At 41.9% G+C, this 20,706-nt stretch overlaps 3 protein-coding genes across 5 annotated transcripts in view; all 3 read left to right on the top strand.

The window, feature by feature from the left end:
• The window catches only part of LOC103698390 (E3 ubiquitin-protein ligase BIG BROTHER), a 39,085-nt gene extending 24,296 nt beyond the window's left edge, over positions 1 to 14,789 (top strand). For all 3 annotated transcript variants that reach the window (XM_039127452.1, XM_039127451.1, XM_039127450.1), the window contains 4 exons: positions 2,433 to 2,477; positions 7,390 to 7,517; positions 14,161 to 14,269; positions 14,363 to 14,789. In XM_039127452.1, the coding sequence (XP_038983380.1) occupies positions 2,433 to 2,477; positions 7,390 to 7,517; positions 14,161 to 14,269; positions 14,363 to 14,416 (336 nt within the window). In that variant the 3' untranslated portion in view covers positions 14,417 to 14,789. The remainder of the gene's footprint in view (positions 1 to 2,432; positions 2,478 to 7,389; positions 7,518 to 14,160; positions 14,270 to 14,362) is intronic.
• A 1,447-nt stretch (positions 14,790 to 16,236) lies between these two features.
• On the top strand, positions 16,237 to 18,350 carry LOC120111195. Its single transcript, XM_039127754.1, has 2 exons — positions 16,237 to 17,083; positions 17,845 to 18,350. Exons 1-2 carry the CDS (start codon positions 16,237 to 16,239, stop codon positions 18,348 to 18,350), a joined length of 1,353 nt encoding a protein of 450 aa, XP_038983682.1.
• Positions 18,347 to 19,759, top strand: LOC120111194. The gene has a single exon (XM_039127753.1). The coding sequence runs from the start codon at positions 18,347 to 18,349 to the stop codon at positions 19,757 to 19,759; it is 1,413 nt and encodes a 470-aa protein (XP_038983681.1).
• The last annotated feature ends 947 nt before the right edge of the window (positions 19,760 to 20,706 follow it).

Raw genomic sequence — 20,706 nt, 5'->3', positions numbered from 1 at the left:
TTAAAGTGCCTCGTAGCGCGCGATAATTCAAAATTCCCCCCTTTTAATCCAGTTTAACTACTTCCCGCGCTCGAGCCTGCGAGCAGCTCGAACTCGGAAGTCGGGGGGTAGTGTTGGGGGGAAAACAGGATTGTGTCCGAGCAGGAGGTGACCAAGCCTCCCTCCGAGCAGGAGGCGACCGGGCACCCCTCCGAGCAGGAGGCGACCGGGCACCCCTCCAAGCAAGGGGCGCCCGAACGGGTCCCAATTCAGGGGTTTGAAAGTGCCCAAGTGGCTCCTCCGACTAAAAAGTATCCGAGCGGTAGACCGCCATTATCGTGTTCTCCCACGAAGCGTGCCCTGTCTTTGCCAACAATCGATACGTACGACCTCCCCAGACATTCAGCTTACGCGACAATTAAAGCGTATGGCTTCTCCGAACGCCTAGTTCACTCAACAATCAATGCATGAGACCTCTGCAGGCATGTGGCTCGTGTGGCTCACTCAACAATGAAGGCGCATGGCCCCAGTTGACTACAAATGTTTAGCTCCATACGACAAACCTGTCCGGCCATAAACGACAGCATGGTTCAGCAATAATTCAAAGACTTCGGCCTGATCTCCCACGAGGATAGTGTTGATCTGCACGATTGGCATTAACTTCCACTGTACGACAGCGTCTTCGCTCTATCTCATCACAGGTAAACCCTTTCCCCCCTATAAATAGAAAACTCCTGAGGGGAGAGGGGAGAAAAATTTTCTGGCAGACTCTCTGACTCGAGCTCCTCTCTTGCAAATCTTTAGCCCATCTCTCTGACTTAAGCATCGGAGGGCCGGCGTCGGAAAAACCCGGCCACCGGCTTCTTGCAGGTCTTCCGGAGGACGCCGCACATCGCCGGATCGCCGCCGTTCGCCAAGTTCTCCCGGAGCTCCTCCTTCCCGGCCCAGTGGTCGCCTCCGGGTCCGAATTCCAGCAACAGGCCCAAAGCGGCTTCAGTCTAGCGGGATCAAAAGCCACTTGAGTGAAATGAGCTCCTTCTCAGCCCACTTACACTAAGCCCTATTGGCCCTTAGTTAGCTAAACTACATCACAGGCCATATAATTTTTAAATCCCAAAATGTTGATCTTAATGTAAGAATTTTGAAACTCACAAATTATAATTCAGTTGATGTGGAATTTCTAAAATATAATCCAAATTTAAATGGTATCATACTGTTAAAATTTTCCATATAATATTTCATAAGGATATGCCTTGTTAGGTGTTTCTCATTCTACATGTATTTATATGGTAATTCAGCCAAAAATGAATATGCTAATGAGTGTCTATATGTAGTATGTGATTTAATTGATCACTAATCTACAAGTTCAAACTAAAACATATGCCATATCGTACCGAACCGGGTACAGTATCATACCGGTTTGGTACGACAATATAGGGCGTACAGTGTCATACCAGTTTGGTACCAGTATGCTGTATGAGGGTGTACCGATACTTAGTATGGTGAACTGACCCCCATACCCGGTGTACCGAAATAGTAATGGGGTGGCACCGGTATGGAGTACGGTACGGAGAAAGCATACATTTAAACACCTCATGTCATATTATGGCAAATATGCAACTACTAATTTAGCCCAAATATCATATTAACCAAGAACACCCTGTGGTTCACATCATCTATTCCACTATAAAAAGAAAACTGCTGAGGGTGTTGTGAGTCTCTACAACAACGTATGCAGTGCACGTGTTGTATTCTAGGTGCTGTGGTTAATGCCAGAGAAAAAACATGGCAGCTTGAATGATAAAACATTTTGAGATATATATTAGTAACTATAGCATCAGTCTTGTCCCAATTTTAACATCTGGAGATGTACCCCCAAGTTTAGTCAGAAACTTGATTTTTACCTTTTTGATTCAAAATCCTTTTTAGAGATAACTTTCTTTTTTTTAATTCTTTTGCAAGCATTGCATATCAAGATAGCACTTGGACTACTTCAGCTCTTCCTAAAACAATACTTGGTACAAACTTACATGATTAGGCTCATCAAGACATTATATATTACAAGTTACAGCAAATCTTCCTTTTTATTCCCTATTCTACGTACATATTGATTAATTTGTGCTGGATTTGGGCCCATGTCGAAGTTATAGATCCTTCTACTTGTTAATATTTTCTTTTTGTGGATCCATAAACTAGTCTTATACTATATCAAGTCCTAGGTATTGCTTGTCGGTACCATAGGGTAAATGAAAGTGTCCTGATGGCATATATTTGTATGTAAATTTCTGCTAGTCAAGCATGTTCTGATTTTACTGGACTCCAATTTTATGGCCATTAAACTTTATCTGCAAAATTATGCAATGGATTGTAGACTAGTGTTTTTAGTTTTTCTTTAGTTGCATAATACTTTTACTTCATGTCAGCTAAATATACCTTCTAATCCATGCTTGCAGGTGATTTGGCAAGACAATATTGATCCTGACATTATGACATATGAGGTGTGTAATATTTCATCAGATCATTGTGCAAAAGTTTGATTGTTATTTGCCTTTGTATTCTACTAACATAAAAATATGCAATACATATGACTATTTTAAATAGAAAAAGAAATACACTATTAGTATATTATGTTCACACTGGTCAGGAGCTGGAACAGTAAGCATGCTGTGGAATGCATTGATATGAAAAGAAACTGGACTCTATCAAAAGAATTGAAATTGCTATTTCGAGATAAACTACATTATCCCATTTAATTCTCAGATATAAACAGCTTAACTTGTTTATTGTAGTGTACATAAATTTTATTAGAAATAAATTTAGTTTTGAACACAACTTTAGATATCTGGGATTATAAATCATCCTAATCTTTATTGCTGGCTGTTGTTTAATATATGCATCTTATAGTGTTCAAATAATTTGTCATATAAATTGACATTACTCAACAAAGTTTTACACATTTAACAATACGCACCCAAAATTCACGATAAAGGCTACCAATGGGCATCAAACTGTGTTTACATTAGAATGCCAAAAAATGTCAGGAAGCTTGGTTTCGGTTTTATTTTCAATCTGACCCACAGAGTTTCAGCTTTGGCAGATTCAGTTGTTTCACCAATTCTGCTTCAGGTTTTGGGCAAAAAAATCAGGAAAATAAGAACAAAAAAACATTAAGCAAGCCAAGAAAACAAATATCACGCATATTTTAATTTAATATATCTTGAATAATTGACCGGACGGTTTCAGCACATTTGGGCTGAAACTCTGAGATTTAAATAGAAAATATTAACAACCAAAGAATATTGAATGATCATGTTATACAGCCACTTAAACCATAATTGAATATTAATTTTTTGGATAACACTCTAGTTATTGAATAAATAACTGTGTATAAACTTTTATAAGAGTAAAATGTGATAGGCAAAATTGCTTAGAAATATAATCTTCACATAAAAATTACCGTCGTGTATACCAAATAAATTACTACCATATCAATTTGCTACTATGAACATTATAAATTATAATCTAGAATGTTTGGATTGATGAGATAATATATACAGTTTATCTAATTGTTTACAAGTTTCAAGCTAAGATGTCACAGATTGAATGGAGAGAAATAGATGTTTCTTTTCCTTGTATCCTTTCCATTTTCTCAATTTTTATTGGATTCCTCGGAACTGAATTCCCAGTTGCTTCTTACTTTCTAAGAATTGAAAATGCTATATTTAATCATAAGAAAAGGCTAGAGGTTTGATTTATCATTAATGAGTAGGCATATTCACATGGCAAGGTGATTAATTGTTGAATTTTGGATCAAATCTTCGATTCATATGTGAAATTTAAATAATGTCATTAATATGTCGAAGTTATGATTTTCTCATCTTTTTCATTTCATTCTCTTGTATTATTGATTAATTAGCAACCTAAAAGTATTGAATTACTCTTTTCCTTATCAACTTGTATCTTTCTAAGCTTAGGAGGATATACATACACACATACCTACATACATACATATATATATATATGTGTGTGTGTGTGTGTGTGTGTGTGTGTGTGTGTACATATACATTTAAATATATACACTCAAAGAACTGAATAAATACTCCCAAAATGACACAAGTAATCCAAATAATCAATATATGAAAATAAATAAATAGACATATATACATATAATTATATATGTATATAATTATGTATATGTGTTTATCATATGTATGTGTGTATGTGGTAGACTACACAAATCATTAAACTTTTGGTAAAAGATTCACTGAGTCCAAAATTGATAGTGGGACATTCAAACCAAAAACCCATACTTTTGACTTTGATCTATTTCATATGCCAAATTCCTATGATGATGCACCTCTTATTTCTTTAAATGAATAGTTCCTGGTGGGTTTTTGACTTCATGGACCTTGCTAAGTTGTGGCCCCACAATTTTAAATGTAGACAAAGAAACTCAAAATCTTTATCTGATCATTAAATCTAAATAGTTGATGATAAAAATACCATAATAAATTCAACTTATTCCTGTGGTCGTATGATCTTCTGCCTGGGTTACATTATCAGTCTATTCTATTATATCTTCGGGATTAGAGTTCTTGTACTAGATGTTTATTATTTATATGAAATGATAAACATGCTCCCATTTTTCTAGTAGTGTTCTGCTAATCTCTCACTTGATGATATTACTTGGAAAGAGATGGAATTAAGAGGGAGGATTTCTTAAAGAAAATAAATTTTTTGTCTAGGTTGTCTTGGTGGTAGTTGGCCTGACCAGGCTTGCATTGCATATAGTAGAGAAACTTCTTCTGCTACTAATATATTTCATAAATTGGAGTGTGATTTGCGAGTAGATAACAATGTCAAAGAAATCAGATGCTTACATAGAGTGAAGCTGTGAATGACTAGAAATTTTACATTTTAAGATCAATAAGTAGAATGTATTTCATTTAAAAAGATAAAAAATAGTTATAGATGAGATTAGAGAGATGTTATTGGAGCAGAACATTTCAAAGTAAAGGATTTGTTAGGCAAAGAGACAACGGAAACCATTAGTTCATCTACTATAAAGGTTCTAGAAATGGACATTCTGCCAATCAGTTGAAGTATTGAGAAAAAAAAATGAGGCAGTGACATGTTGACAAAGTAATCGTGGTAAGTGAAATGATCATTAGTTTTAGTATAATTAGTTTCTGCATAAAATAAGGGGCTTGCAATCCAAGCAGGACAGTGATAATCAAGGATTCAAGTACCTGTTTGCATTGGCTGCACCAAACTGGACTGGTGAAAGGCCAGCACTTGGAATGCTCCTCAGCACCTGGTTCTGGACAACCGGGCTGAATTGAAGGTGTCATTGGGTACCGACAGGTACTATCAAATGACCCATGCTGGTACCATTTTGGTACCTTGCACTCTGGTACTAACCAATATCAAGTCAAAAAGGGTGGAAGACCACTAGTTTGTTTTCTTCATTCTGCCAGATTAGTAGTCCAGTTCAACATTTCAAGTTTGGCTTTATTAATCTTAATTTCAAGCAAATCATCATATAAAAACATAGTCATTAACTTTCTGAATAAGCGTTAGTACCGGCAAGAATTTGAAGAATGGAGAAAATTGTAATATACAAGCAAAAGTGATGGTGCTACCCCCGGTAACAATAATTCATGAAACTACAAGATATTGAACAAGGCTAGGTGCAATTGCAAATTGATAGAACAAGGATGATCTTAAGGTATGTCAAACAAACTGATCATAAAATAGAAAAAAACAATCCACAATTTTGTTGACATACCTATAATTACAAAGAGGGAGTGGTCATCAACCATGAGCTTAACATTAATATTAATAGGTTCCATGGTAGTATTTGAGTCAGCAAACATGCATTGGAAGTCATTTACCTGTGTACTTCCATTAAACGTGGACACAATTGAGTGATTTCAAGGTACAGAGAATATTGAATAGAATTGAGGTCCTTTATCATTAACCTATATTGGAATTGCTGTTTGATGGGTGTGGGTAGGATCATCACATATTGTCAATCATCAGTCAACATATGGGAAGACCATGAATGACCCACAACCTGAATTGAGAATGTACATGGCATGATCATGCTGACCATAGATGAACCGACGAAACTTGTGACTAGAAGTATCTAATTGCTATATGCAAACTAAGATTTGAAGATATCCTGCTTAAGATCGTAGCAGTCATGATAGTCGACGGTAACATGTCCAGGAGGATGCAGAGGACTAGGAATTGGCTTCATTTAAACTTCCTTAAGTAATTATAATGAAGGAAATTCATTTTAAGATAATGAAGATCGGAAAAAATATAAGCAAGCATTACGTGGTTATATGACAAACAGAACATACTCCAAATGAAGCCATAAGCCACCAATGATTTTTCCTACGGTGGATTACATTTGGACTGACATGCTACTAATCAGCATTGTTGCAGCATGGGAGTTGAAGAGGAAGTGAGTTTCATGGAATCATAAGTTGGAGAAAGAGAAAAAATCAACGGCAGTGAGGCTGGGGTAAGTAAGACAATATCATTAATAACATGGTGAATAAAATTCTAACAAGCAGCAGATTTTATTGATTAGAATCCAAAGAAATCAGCAATAGATTTTTCAGTTCAATTATGGGGGGCTAAAATTGGCTAAGTTTAAGTAGTCTACCATTCTTTATCACAGATTAATGGCTAAAATGAAATATCAGCAGAGTTTTACTACTTACCAAATAATTAAAGGGTAAAAGCTTGTCCGCTAAGTTGCCAATTGTATGGATGATAGCCTCTTCCATTCCCATGGCTAAAAATTATGAAACATTTCTTAGATCTATAAGTTAACATTCTCACAAGAGATTAATTTTAACTAATTTATCTTTCCCATTTTTATATCTCACATCAGACTATTTCTTTTCATTGGAAGAGCTTGCATAGCATCTGAAACTATAAGCTACCAAACGTATACTCAGTACTTGAACCATTCTCTGTTACTCACCTTTTTACATCATTCTATACTATACTAAATGCACAAGTATGAGAACTAAATATATTATGGCAGACAACAATATAGCCATGACTCAATATTAAAAGGTATCTCTGTACAAAAAATTCAGTGTAAATATTCTTTCGAGATGTCGAATATATGGCCATTTTCTCTGAAAACAGTAATCTGCCTGACCCTTGTACCAAAGTCTGCACTTAAATTTGTAAAGACATATGGTTCATAAGTTTCTGGAATGCACCATCTTTACGGCATGGACATGCTGCTTTGGTCCTGACCATATTAACCCTAAATGATGCTTCTAATTCACTACTGAATTACATTATGACAACTAGAACTCTTGGGTGCTCCCTGAACATGTTTTTACACTTTATTGATCAATTAGAACTGTTTTTTGTAAATAGGAATTACTAGATTTGGGTGAGGCTGTTGGAACACAAAGCCGGGGTCTTTCTGAAGAACACATTTCTTCACTTCCGGTCACAAAGTACAAATGTAGCTTCTTTTCGAGAAAGAAGAAACGAGGAGAGAGGTAAATTCTTCATTCTTTTCGTTCATTTAATGGTTAACCATGTAATTGATTAATGCATTGACAGTCCTATCTCGTCCAGATCCATGCAATGTGCTTTTATGTCTCTGTGCGCCTCATAGGCATTTTTTTTTGCCAAGACTACATGATTGGTTTATCTCCTGTAGAGTGTTAAATGACATTCTAAGTTGCAGCAAACATCTGAAACATTAATAAGCAATAACATATTGGAACAAATTTCTAATAAAATCCTCAATAATAGAATTAAATAAATTTTCAGTTTGTAGATGTGCATCAAGTTTAGTGCCTATATTAGCTTTAAAATGTGCATCTGTAACTAAAACCTTGTTAAACTTCATGAAAGATTCAATGAGAAAAGTAGAGGTCAAACTATAACAAGACCTGACAGACTCAATAATTAGTTGAAGTTTCTGGGCTATGCATGAGAGACAACGGAGTTGCTTTCTAACAACATGAGCTGGTGGCTCCTGCAGCAAGCAAACAATTGTTTATTGATAATCTGTCGTTGGCTACTAGCAGTGATTGTTCTGTGTCTAGCATGCTGAGAATTCTCCTCTGTGGTTGACTACTAGCAGTGATTGTTCTGTGTCTAGCTTGCTAAGAATTCTCCTGGGGCATCATTGGGAATTGTTTCTGAAGTGCACCAGTGGTCCCAATGCAGAAATTAGTAAAGGGTGTAAGAGTGTCAGAGTTCTGGTAGCACAGACACCTCCAAGCGGATAAGCAAGACACAGCCTCCAATTGGATAAGAAAGAGAATAACCTCCATTATAGAGAGGGGAGGTTGTAGAAAAAAATCCTTGTGCATATTCAAGTAGCTCCACTTTTCTTTCTAATATACAAGATAATCCCTTACTAGAGGGAAAGGCAAATCATCAAGTCCCATACCATGCTATTGCCCTCTTAATTTTTATAATGAAATTTTGGCTCTTGTATGGTTGAGCACAACAAAGTAGCAAAAGTTACGAATTGTGCTCTAAATGAATAAACAATTCATGTACAACTCTAGTGATTAAAAGAAAGCAACAAAGTCCTGGGTTACAGTCATCTTTATATGGTCACTTATTCCCTTTTATCTAATCCTAGGGGCTAAAGATGGATGCTCTATCGCTAGCTTCCCACCAATTATACAATGGGTTCAAATAGGAGACAGAGGTTGTGCGGTTTTCTTTTACTTGATCCCATTCTTACATGACCATAACTTGTAGTTCTGTTGCTTAAAGTGGACGAGCCGTAATGTGCAATTTTTTATTTTGAAAACTGCTGGAAAGAATTATGTTTTCAGTTGGCTCTGATGTAGCAATATACTATTATATTTCTGCACAAGTCCTCCCATTACAAAATGTCCTCATCAAATGAGACAAATAGACACCACTCTCCATAAATGCTGGTAGTCAATCATGTGGCCCTAGATGTGATCAGGCATTTAAAATTCAAGTTGGAAAACAATCATAAAAGTGTAACATATGCATGGATGTCCATGCATGCATGGATATATGTAAGGTGCATGAAACAGTTGAGAAATACCTATCTGTGGTTGAAATTGAATTATATCATCTGTGATCAACTAATCACCCAATCTATTCCAATTTACACTACAAAATCTTTAGTTTGACTAAAATGTGAGATCCATCTGATGAAACTATTGTTGTTTGATCTTCATCTGCTAATCAAACATGAAAGAGTTGGCTCCAAAATTTTTTCCTCATCATTTTTCACATAATTAGTATATTAGGTAATTTGTTGCTTTATCTTGCTTCTATTAAGTGCTTTCTTCATAGACCTTAAGATCATGCTTTTGTTTGCATTTGGTTTTGGAATAAGAAAATAGAATAGTAAAATTTATGCCTATGAGAATAGTTTTGCAATGACCGAGTTTTAGTTTGGCTCCAGTTTTGAATTGCAAAAGAGAGTTTTTTGGAATAACTTTTGAGTGATGACCTTTTTGCCCATAAAAAGGTAAAAAGTAGGAAGTGCCTTTATGCCAACGAATACCTTATGAGAACTCCCCCTTGGAATAGTTAAGCTTGTTATAAGCAAGTTTGAGCGGCATATTATTCCTTGGTTTTCACTCCTTCACAAATTCTGTTTGGCAGGGATAAGGCTCAGTCCAAGCCTTATTTCTACTTTATGCCTGAACTAAACTCAGCTTTAAAGTTTTGCTTGAAACTTTGAAACACAAGTATTTCAGTTTCACCCAAACCAATCCAAAACTGAGGGTGATTTTGGAATTTTGGTTAAAACTAACCGATAGGGCCAAGTTTGTCATTCCAATAAGCTATATATTCCCATTTTTTTGTTACTTCTTTGTATCATATAATCTTGGAAGCAAGGTCTGCAATTTTGATACCAAATACCACTCCGGTACATTACTAGTTTGGTACAATATGGGTTAGTTTGTTTTGATACACACCCTATACTAAAATGCTCTCAAGCCATTTTCTCACTTTTTATCTTGGTGCGCCTTGGGTACGTCTTCATACAAGCTGGATTATATCTCAATATACCTCAATTTGGGTTGGTACGGGGCCTGTACCAACTTGAATATAATTTTTATACTGGTATTGACCTGATATGATACAACTCTATATTAGGTGGTTCGGGGTGGTACAGCAATCCATGCTTGCAAGCATTTTCTGTAGTCTACACTAAGACTTTACTAGTTTAAAGAGGATTAAGAAAATGCCTCAAAAGAAACTTAGAGGAAAGTATAATTTTTGACATAGGTTTGCTTGTAAAACTCAAATATCAGAGATATTTAGGTTGTATTAAGTGAGATTGCTTTCAAATAGTAAATGAACATCCGATATTCTTTTCCAATATTATTTCTAAAGGTAATTTTTTTATTTAGTATAGAACTAGAATAATGTCATATGTGATTGTTCTAAGCAATGTAATAGATTTCAAAATTATGTCTAATTGATTTCCTTGAATGATTTTATTTTTTAATTATTTCTGATTTTTTTCTAATCTAAATTGCCATTTTTTTATTTGTATCATTTCCAACTAAAATTAGTGAAATCATCGAAACTGTTGAAATTGCGGAAGTTGAAGTTTATTTGGTCTAGCCTGAATTAAATTGAGTTTTCAAACGTTGCCTATGATCTTATTTTTGTGTGTTAAAGTATGGGTTTTGGATCACATTTCATGCAAGGCTTTTTGATGAATAGCAATTCATTTGCTATTGTTACTACTATGTGGTCTATTGTGGCATGATGATCATTGTATTCCATTATCAATTACGCATGTTCTTGTTTATTCTCTACAAGCCACCACAATGCTAAAATGCATGGACTACAGTACCACCCGAACTACCTATATGGGGCGTACCATACCACACCTAGTCGGAACTGGAACTAAAATTATATTCGGGTCGATATAGGCCCCGTACCGACCATACCGAGTCATACGGAGGTACGTACCTATCCATACTAAGGCGTACTGAGGCACATAGAGACTTGTACCGAGGTGTATGGAGATAAAGTGAGAAAAATAGCTCAAAAATTGTTTCAATTTGGGATGCATACTATACTATACTGACCCATACTAAACCGACCCGTACTGTACCGTCTCGGTAATATACCGCTATGGTATCCAGTGCCAAGATAGCAGACTTTGCCAAAATGCTTTGCATGACAATGATGTTCCTACATATCAAACTTAACCAAACTATGGTAAATGAAGCTTGCTTTTTTCATCTTTTTATTGATATGTTTGTTCAAGCTTTTTCTGGTAAATCCATGCTTCCAGCTACCATATTTAGAATTGTTTTTCATCAACATATAACATGTATTTGTGTTGTTCCATCATTAGCATTGATTCTGTGATAGCCTTCTCCTTCACTAATCCTGATTTTGTGAGGCTTGTATTTCCCAGTGCACTTGCTAGTCAGATTACATGTTCCCTATTGTAAGTGTTATCTTGTACACTGGATGATTGCCAATTGTAGGTAGGCATCTTGGCTTGATTACCACGTTGTTGTGGGCTAATTTATTCAGATTGTTCTCTCTTAAGAGAGTTGATTATGCTTCATCAAGATCTTGATTCTTGAATATGGTATTTTGTCAGCTTAGGTTAATGTCCATATCCAGTCTTGTACTATTTATAGTTGTCTTTCAGAGGCCAATGTCATTCCTGCAGCCCCTGCAAGTCTTACTTTTGATGCTTTTTGCTTCAAAAGAAAGCAATTTCCATGCATTAGGTATTTAAGTTATAAGAAATCAGGCTTTCGTTAGAAAAGACTACTAATACGTGCTTTCTTCACATAGATCATGCTGTGACTAATCACCTACAGTAGTATTTAGTTGTCTAACTGATTGTAAGCAATATTCACCGCGCCTATATATCATTTAGGAAGATCAGCATAAACTAATATGTATTTTTTTTTCTTTTTTCACAGTGTATTGGAATAAACCACTATATAATTTCTCTTGCTCAGTATAGTGGAAGTAAATTGTAGTTTCTTATCGGTATCATGCTTCTATCTGCTTCCAAAAATCTGAAAATTTCTTTCAATTGACCAGAAAATTTTATTATCAAGAAGAAACTCGCTCTGTCACAGACTAATGAATATTCAATTTTATTATCAAATTGAAGATGATAATCACAAGTTTTTGTTGAAAGAAAAAGGAATCTTAGTTCTATAAGATCTGACAAAAACTGAAATAACGCTCCACAAATATGAAGAAAAATTAAAGATAAGGGATGAGGAAATATAGATGTCCCTCTGAAAATCTTGATATATATATATATATATATATATGCACATATATATATATATATATATATGCACATATATATATGCAGATATATATATGCACATATATATATGCACATATATATATATGCAGATATATATATGCACAGATATATATATGCAGATATATATATGCACAGATATATATATATAGACATATATATATGCACATATATATATACACATATATATATGCACATATATATATACACACACACACACACACACACACATATATATATATATATATATATATATATATATATATATATATATATATATATATATATATATATATTCAAATCATCAATCTGATTTGGCTATAACCTGGCCTGACTTTTTTTTTTGTTAAAATAATCTGGAAAACTGAATACTTCATTAACTTTTTATATTTCAATCATCAATTGAAATACATCAGGAACATCTATATGGTAAAGGAAGACTAATAAATGTTCTTTATTAGGGTCTGGTGTCTTGATATGCATAGCATTTGGAGGCCTCAAATTGTTTTGTGACCGAGAAATTTGAGGTCAAGACATGAAGTAGTTGCAGCATCCATCTTGGGTGTCCACCAAGGACAGAATTAATCCATCCCACATTAGCATGATGATTGCTGGATTGTTAGAATCCAATCTGCATCCATTGAAGACTACCTGACAACAAACATATCTTCTTTCTTGATGACTAACTATGCTATGGATCCCTCTTAAGGTATTAGGAAAAAAATGTTTAAAAGAATAACTTCTGTGAATAATGTTTACGATCCTTTTCAATGCACCATATATATTCCATTTATACTAACCAGCTAAATATCATAGAACAAAGAAATTTCTGTGCCTCAGAGTTAGAACCAGCATCTGTCTGCACCAAGGTCCACCGTGTCGGTAACGGGCACCGTATCGGTTGCTCGGCAGCATGAGTTGATATGGGCCGCTCGAGAGAGAAAACCTGCCAGAGTCGGAGAAGAAGAGAAAGAGAGAGCGAGTGGGGGTGGGAGGAGTGGAGGCCGTGGGGGGGCGGCGAAGGCCGAGGCCGCGGCCGCGTCTCCTATTTCTTTTGAAACAGGGGACGGAGCCGCGGAAAAAAAATTCATAATTTTTAAGTAAAGTTAGCAAATCGCTTGTCGACTTCACTTAAAATTACGAAATTAAAGAAACAGAAGACACCCGCGTAGCCTCGGCCTCCGCCCCCCCTTCCCCCGGCTGCTCGACCTCCACAGCCCCCCGCCCCCCCCCCCCCCCTGGCCCTTCGCCGGCATTTGCTGCCGCTCCTTCTCCCTCCCTCCTCTGCTCGCTCTCTCTTTCTCTTCTTCTTCTTCGTCTCCGGCGACGAACCATTTTCTATGTCGGAACTGTACCGGTAAGCCACTAGTACGGTTCGGAACGAGCGAAACTGTCCGGTTTGGGATGGCTCCGCATTCCTTGGTTTGCACCCATGCATCCATTCAGGCAGCAATTATTGTATATCTTGCATGATCTTTAGATCTCTTGATGAAAACGGGAAAAAAAAAATTGATGAGCACAATTATGGTAAGCATATTAGTGGTGATACAAGTTGATGGGACCAAAAATAAATGACAAAAAATACAGAGAAAGGGGACACCTAAATCTCAACGAGGAATTGAAATACAAATTCTGCAAGCAATGTATCTGCGGATATGGCCTTTTTTCTTCATAAGTCCTTATGTGTAGATCATAAATAGAGACACTTACCTTCATGTTAATTAGCTGTTTTTGTTGTTATTTCCTACCATTCAATTCCAAAGATGTTTATTAGTTTGTTCTGGTTTCCACATAAAAATAGGTTATGGAAGCATCTGAGTATCTTCAATATTTTTTTTTTTGGGTGCTGTTTCTTCCCCTGGCACCAGGTGTGTGATTTGCCAGATGGACTACAAAAGAGGGGATAGACAAATGATTCTTCCATGCAAGCATGTCTATCATGCTGGCTGTGTGACTAGATGGCTTGGCATAAACAAGGTAAGCTGAGATTAATATTAATCAAAGAATACAGGCTCCCTGTTTGTCATGACAGTGCTCCATCTATTCCTGACCATACTTCTTATCTTGTAGGCATGCCCAATTTGCTTTGCTGAGGTTTTTGGTGAGGAACCCAGGCACCATTGATGTCTGGTGTGCAAATACCTCAGAAAAGTTTTCAGCTTTACCACTCCTTCAAGCTGCATCTTTTTCTCTCAACGTTTAGCTTTACAACATGGAGTTTATTACTTCCCTATCAGGTTGTTCTCATGTTTGTGTAGTAGAAAGACTGATGTAGGTTATAACGAGTGTAGGTAATGGAACTATTTGTATTGGACTTCTTTGGGTGTATGAGCTATGAGTCAGACCTCTGATCTTCCATCCAAGAAAATGCTTATAGAAATTTTATTTTGTGCTTGTTATTCATTGCGAAGATGGTGAAAGTTGGTTTGGCATTGGTGATGAGGCTGTAAAAGTACAGAGATTTATGGTGGACCTGACGTGATATTTTGCTGGTGCCCTTGCCTCCTGGTTTGCGATCTGAACTCTAATTTTGGAGACTGCATTCTTTCTCCTCTTGGCTATTTTGTTGTTTATGTTCGCAGAAGCTTCAAACTCATCTTGTAAGAGCCTTCAAGTAGGAGATCAAATGATGTTAAATGAATGGTTAATCTGATTAAGATATGGTCAATCAACAAAACTGAATCTAAGGTAGCTTTATTTTATTTTTTTATAGTCTAGAAATTCTTGTGCTGAACACATTGTTGATATTTTAGAGTTATGGCTAAAGCACGTATTGTACTTTATTGGCAATATATGATACCATTTTGGAATAGCGGCTGCAAAATTTTCCTTTGTCAAATACCTTATCCCAACTCTATCAAGGGAAAGGTATTGGCTTAGGCGCTTTCTTGAATAATTTGACTGCAGTGGCTCCCCCGAGAAAGGTCAAGGGTAAGCCAATGTAGTTGAATGCAACCGACTCTAAATTTAGTTCGGGTATTAAAGATACGAAACGTCAAATAGTGTTCTTCTTGAATATTTCAAGAGCTATCGGGGGACGGCACAAATTTATCGGAGGCTTAATATCTGGCACGATGGAACTAGAAGTGCCAGTTGACAAAAGAAAATGGAATGCCGATATTGTAGGCGTATGACAATCTTGTTGGTTGTAAAGCATACTTCCAATACTTCTAGGGTTTATCAGGCTTTTGCAGTCAGCTGCCTTCTCAATGCATGAGAGAATATCTTCAAGAAAAATGTGGCCAGTGGATCCAACTCCATTAATCCAAGTGGTAACTGTGCTTGAGTCTCCTTCCAACCAAATGCAATCACCTTAAAGAACCGAAGCAGCAACGTGCATGCCCTCCATTGCTCCGGCAACCTCTGCTGTCCGAACAAATCTGGTTTGCAGTTGGATACCCCTGGCTACAAGGAACCAAGTGGTCTCAGACTAGGAAACCTGAGAGGAACTAGCTTGGACTGTTGAAGGGGGTAACAAGATACAGGGTTAGATGGAGAACAGGGGGTTAGACCCTGAACGAGTGGAGCCCCTGAGCTAAGTTGTACGCAGGTGTTCTTTGGACAGCCTTGCTGAACTCCGCAGCAAGAGATTGCCGGTCTAAATAGGGCAGAAGGGTGCGTGGTGTGGCCTTCAGAAAAACCTTCCATTTGGGAGGCCTCCACAGCCGCCGAGGATATGAGTGATGGACGATAGGAATGCATGCTCTTCATTGGAAGAGGGGCCTTCAGGATAGCTTGAGGTGACGCCCGGCTAGACAAATAAACACCTGCGCGAACGGGCAAACAGAGAGAGAAAAGCTAACGGTCTTCTTCGCCGGCGGTGCTCGGCGGCGGAAGAAGAGTTTCTGTTGCTACCTGGTGCTCGGCTCATCCCGTGATCCCAGGTTCTGTCTAACACCCAGTGAGAAAGGCGCTGTTTCTTTCCTTTTTTGCAGGGCATCCCGATGGACCAGGCAAAGGGGAAGCTGCCGATGGTGGGGTCGTCTGGCTCGGTCGGGGATCAGGCATCTGGGACGATGGCGGTGGAAGCAAACAAAGACTCCACGATGCAGACTGCGGCGCCGCCGTCGAGGTCGTGGGCGGAGGTCGTAGCTCAAGACAAAGGTACGTCTAAGGGAACTAAAGGGGATAGATCTGGTGGCCGGGGGCGACCGGGGCCCTGGGTCACCCACCGGATGACGGAGGCGGAGGTGGCTCGGGTGAGCCAGTACTTCCCGTCGGTCACCGAGCTCCCGGAGGAGCCCATTGAGGCTGCCCGCCGGGAGTGGGAGGGCTTAGCTTTGATCGGTCGGAGTCTCGGCCGGCGGGTGCCGGTCGAGTGGGTGGCCAAGGACGTGGCCGCCCGGTTGAAGAAAACAGGGGAGGTGGTGGGGGTCTCCCTCGCTGAAGATCATTTTGCTTTGCGGTTCCGGTCGCCGGAGCTTCGGGACCGAGCTCTGTTGGAGGGCCCCTGGGTGGTGGCCGGCCAACTTTTGGCTATGGAGCCGTGGGCGCCGGACTTTCTACCTAGGGAAACCCCTGTGAAGTCCGTGGTGGTCTGGCTCCGGCTACCGGGGCTCCCCCCGGAGTATTGGTCGCCCTCGACCATTATGGACATCGCCGCCAAGGCAGGGAGGCCCATGGCCGTTGACGGTGTCACAGAGGGGCGGCGTGCCATGGGTTTCGCTAGGGTTAAGGTGGCTATCGACGCCTCCGAACCCCTCCTCCCAGGGATTCGGATACAGGGAAGGTCGAAGACCATTTGGCAGCCCTTTGTCTTCGAAAGCGTTTCGGACCTGTGCGTCCGGTGTGGTAGAATCGGGCACCTCGAGCCGGCGTGCCGGTTTGGGGCTCCGACTCCGACCGGAGCTAGTTCACCGGGGGATGTGGGTTCGGGCCTGATCTATGGCCCGTGGTTGGTCACATTCCGCGCCCGGCAGCCACGGGAGAAGGGTCCGCCGGAGCGGGGGAAGGTGACCGAGCCTTCTGCGGGGTCCCCCTTACCTCGACTACTCCGCCGAGTCCCCCCTCCTCGACCAGCCCTCCGGTGTCCCCGCCGGATCTTGAGGGCTGGCAAAAGCCTACGAAGGTGGCCCGCCGCCACTCCCCGCCGGTGGTGGCGGCCCGGGCCACTGGCGGACATGAGGAGAGCTCCCGAGTTGACATGGCTGGTGACTCGATCGCGGGACGAGTCGACTCGGTGCCCTCGGCTAACAGGACTGGGTTGCTGGGGACTCGGGCCGATCTGTCGGATCAGGCCGGGCCGTGTTCTGGGTCGATGGGCCAGCCCGTGCTTCAGCCCAAGAAACGGAACAGGATCTCTGGGCTTCTGGAGGTGGGCCGTTCCTTGGGCCGAGGTCGGGCGGGCCACGGAGGACTAGTGACTCGCGGGGCACGTGTGCCCCGTGTGTTTCACGCGGTGAACCGCGCGACGGGCCCCCTGGCCCGTCGCGCGGAGGCCAACGCGTGGCCCAGCTTGGCTGGGCCTCGCGCGGATGACCGTGGGAAGGCCCCTGTGGGCGGGGGCCTCCCACTGTTCACGGCCCAAACGGGCCTTATGGGGTCCGATTCAGGGCCCAACCCACTAGCCCAGGCTGCGGGGCCCAGTGCCAGCGAGTTCCACTTCGGGGCTCAGGCCCCGGGGCAGGACCCGCCGTCCGTCTGCCTCGCCTCTCTAGGTTCTCTAGAGGTGGCTGTGGGACAGGGAGATGGTGCCTCGGGCGGGTCAGAGCTGGGTGACGCGACTAGTACGAGTGAGGTTCCCGTCTGCGACGACTGCCCCATGAGCGACTCCTTGGTGGGGCGGGATACGTCGGCACCTGTGGAGTCGATGAGGCGGGATACGCTTGTACTGGTGGAGCCAGGGGTAGGGGACCCCAGTGGTCATGAGGGGGCTACTCGCTCGACCGTGGATCACTCGACTGTTGTTCAACGGGTGAAGGCGGCTGTGCTGCGAGTAGTGTCCGGGACTAGCACGGATGAGGGTCAGCAGGGTGATCCTGATTGTGAGATGGTGATAGACCCTATGGCCCAGAGGGTCGATGAGCCTGTGGCCGACCTCTCGGACTTTTCCCCATGAGGATTCTTGCGTGGAATTGTAGAGGGGCGGCTAAGCCGGCCTTTATGTCATCCTTTAGGCGGCTGGTCCAGATCCATAGTCCGGAGATCTGCCTACTTTATGAAACACGACTTTCCGGTAGAGGACTCAGTCGTGTCTTACGACGGTTAGAGGTTGACTGGGAGTCGTATGCAGTAGACTCCCAGGGGTTGTCGGGGGGCATTGTGGCTCTGTGGAAGCGGGGTGTGGCTACGATTGACGTATTCCACAACTGCTCCCAACAGGTCATCATGACCATCTCGGAACCTAACGCTGCTCCGTGGGTCTTGTGCGGAGTGTATGCCAGCACTAACCATCGAACCAGGAGGGTTCTGTGGGACGAGCTCACCCACCTACTTGCTCTGGGCCTTCCGGCTGTGATGGTGGGTGACTTCAATTGTATCTTGGAGGAGAGTGAGAAACGAGGAGGCAGGGCCTTCACTGACTCAGTGGATAGGAGGGAGTTCCGCGATTTCCTCTCGCGGAACGGCCTAGTAGATCTGGGTTTCTCAGGTCCGCGCTTCACTTGGTGTAACAACCAATCCGGACGAGCTAGGGTGTGGGAGCGACTGGACAGGGTTGTTGCTTCTACTGACTGGCTCATCAGATTTCCGTCCTATAGGGTTAGCCATCTTACTCGGATTGCTTCGGATCATTGTCCTCTGCTGTTCTCGACGGCATCCGGCTCGAGTCATCGTAGCCCATTCCGTTTCGAAAAAGTTTGGCTATCCTTTCCTCAATCCTGGGACATCGTCCGGGGAGCTTGGGGTCTGCCGGTCCACGGCGACGCCATGCAGAGGATTTCACGAAAACTGGAATTGACCAAGCGACGGCTACGCCGCTGGAATCGGGAGGTCGTAGGTGATATTTTTAGGAAGCTGGAAGATGTGGAGGGTGCGATTGCTGCCCTCCAAAGCAGGGAGGATCAGGTGGGCGTGCTCCCAGAGGCTGATATGGTGAGCCTCCGGGGACTACTCGCCACCCACCACTCGATCCTACGGCAACATGAGATTTTCTGGAGACAGAAATCCAGAATTCAGTGGGTCAGAGAGGGTGACCGGAACACTAGTTTCTTTCACCGATCGACGGTTATTAGGAGGCAGAGGAACACTATTCGTTCCTTGCGGGATGAGCGGGGTCTTTGGGTGGACGATGATTCGGCGATTAGCCACATCCTACTCGAGTTCTTTCGCTCCCGCTGGACGGAGGATAGTGGGTCGGACGTTGCTGGCTTGCTCCCGAGAGCTGAATCCCAAATCGGGGTGGCTGCGAATGCACTATTGGTTCGACCAGTGACGGAGGGGGAGGTGCGAGAGGCTGTCTGGGCATTGGGCGAGGACAGGGCTCCGGGCCCAGATGGCTTCCCTCCTTTCTTTTTCCGGAGATACTGAAGCATCGTTCGGTTCGCAGTGGTAGAAGCGGTCCTGTGTTTCTTTAGTCGGTCAGGTATGCCTGACGACTGGAAGGCCACTTTTGTCACGCTTATACCTAAGCGATCGGATGCGTCCGAGCCGTGCCACTTTAGACCGATCAGTTTGTGCACTACTTTATACAAAGTGGTGGCAAGAATTCTGATGGATCGTATGAAGCCTTTCCTCTCCGGCATTATTTGTCAAGAGCAAGGTGCTTTTGTTGGAGGTAGGAGTATTTTCGATAACGCTATGGTGGCCTAAGAGATGATGTGGGATCTTCGCCGGGCCCCGAAGCGTCGAAGCCTGATGGCTATCAAGCTGGACATGGAGCGAGCTTACGATAGAATCAGGTGGAGTTTTCTTAGGCGAGCTTTGGAGAGTCTGGGTTTCCATGAGACCTGGATTGGTTGGGTTATGGGGTGTGTTCGGAGTCCGCGGTTCTCCATCTTGATCAACGGCTCTCCGTCCCCATTCTTTAGCTCTACTATGGGGCTTCGGCAGGGATGCCCGCTATCCCCGTACCTATTCATCATCTGTTCTGATGTTTTGTCTCGATTGCTGCGGGCTGCATGTGTCGCCGGAGAGCTGGAGGCTTACGTCCCAGCTCTAGGGGCCCAGCCGATATCCCATTTACTATTCGCCGATGACTGCCTACTCCTGACGCGTGCCCGCGTAGCAGATGCCCTGGCTATTAGGCGGGCTTTGGCCGCCTATTGCTATGCATCTGGTCAGAGAGTGAATGCCCAGAAATCCTCTATCTCCTTTAGCCCGAGTTCGCCACTCGGGGTTCGACGTGAGATTCGGAGGATTCTGGAGATGCCTGAGCAGGACGGGACCTGGACATACCTGGGTGTTCCGATCACAGGTAGGAGACTGCGTGTATCTGAGTGCTCCGGGATGGTGCAACGGCTCCAGAGTAGGCTAGA

Source organism: Phoenix dactylifera, chromosome 6 (genome assembly GCF_009389715.1).
Source record: "Phoenix dactylifera cultivar Barhee BC4 chromosome 6, palm_55x_up_171113_PBpolish2nd_filt_p, whole genome shotgun sequence".
In the NCBI taxonomy this organism is placed as follows: Eukaryota; Viridiplantae; Streptophyta; class Magnoliopsida; order Arecales; family Arecaceae; genus Phoenix; species Phoenix dactylifera.
Note: the sequence above shows the minus strand (reverse complement) of the source record. Positions and strands in the feature narration are given on the sequence as shown.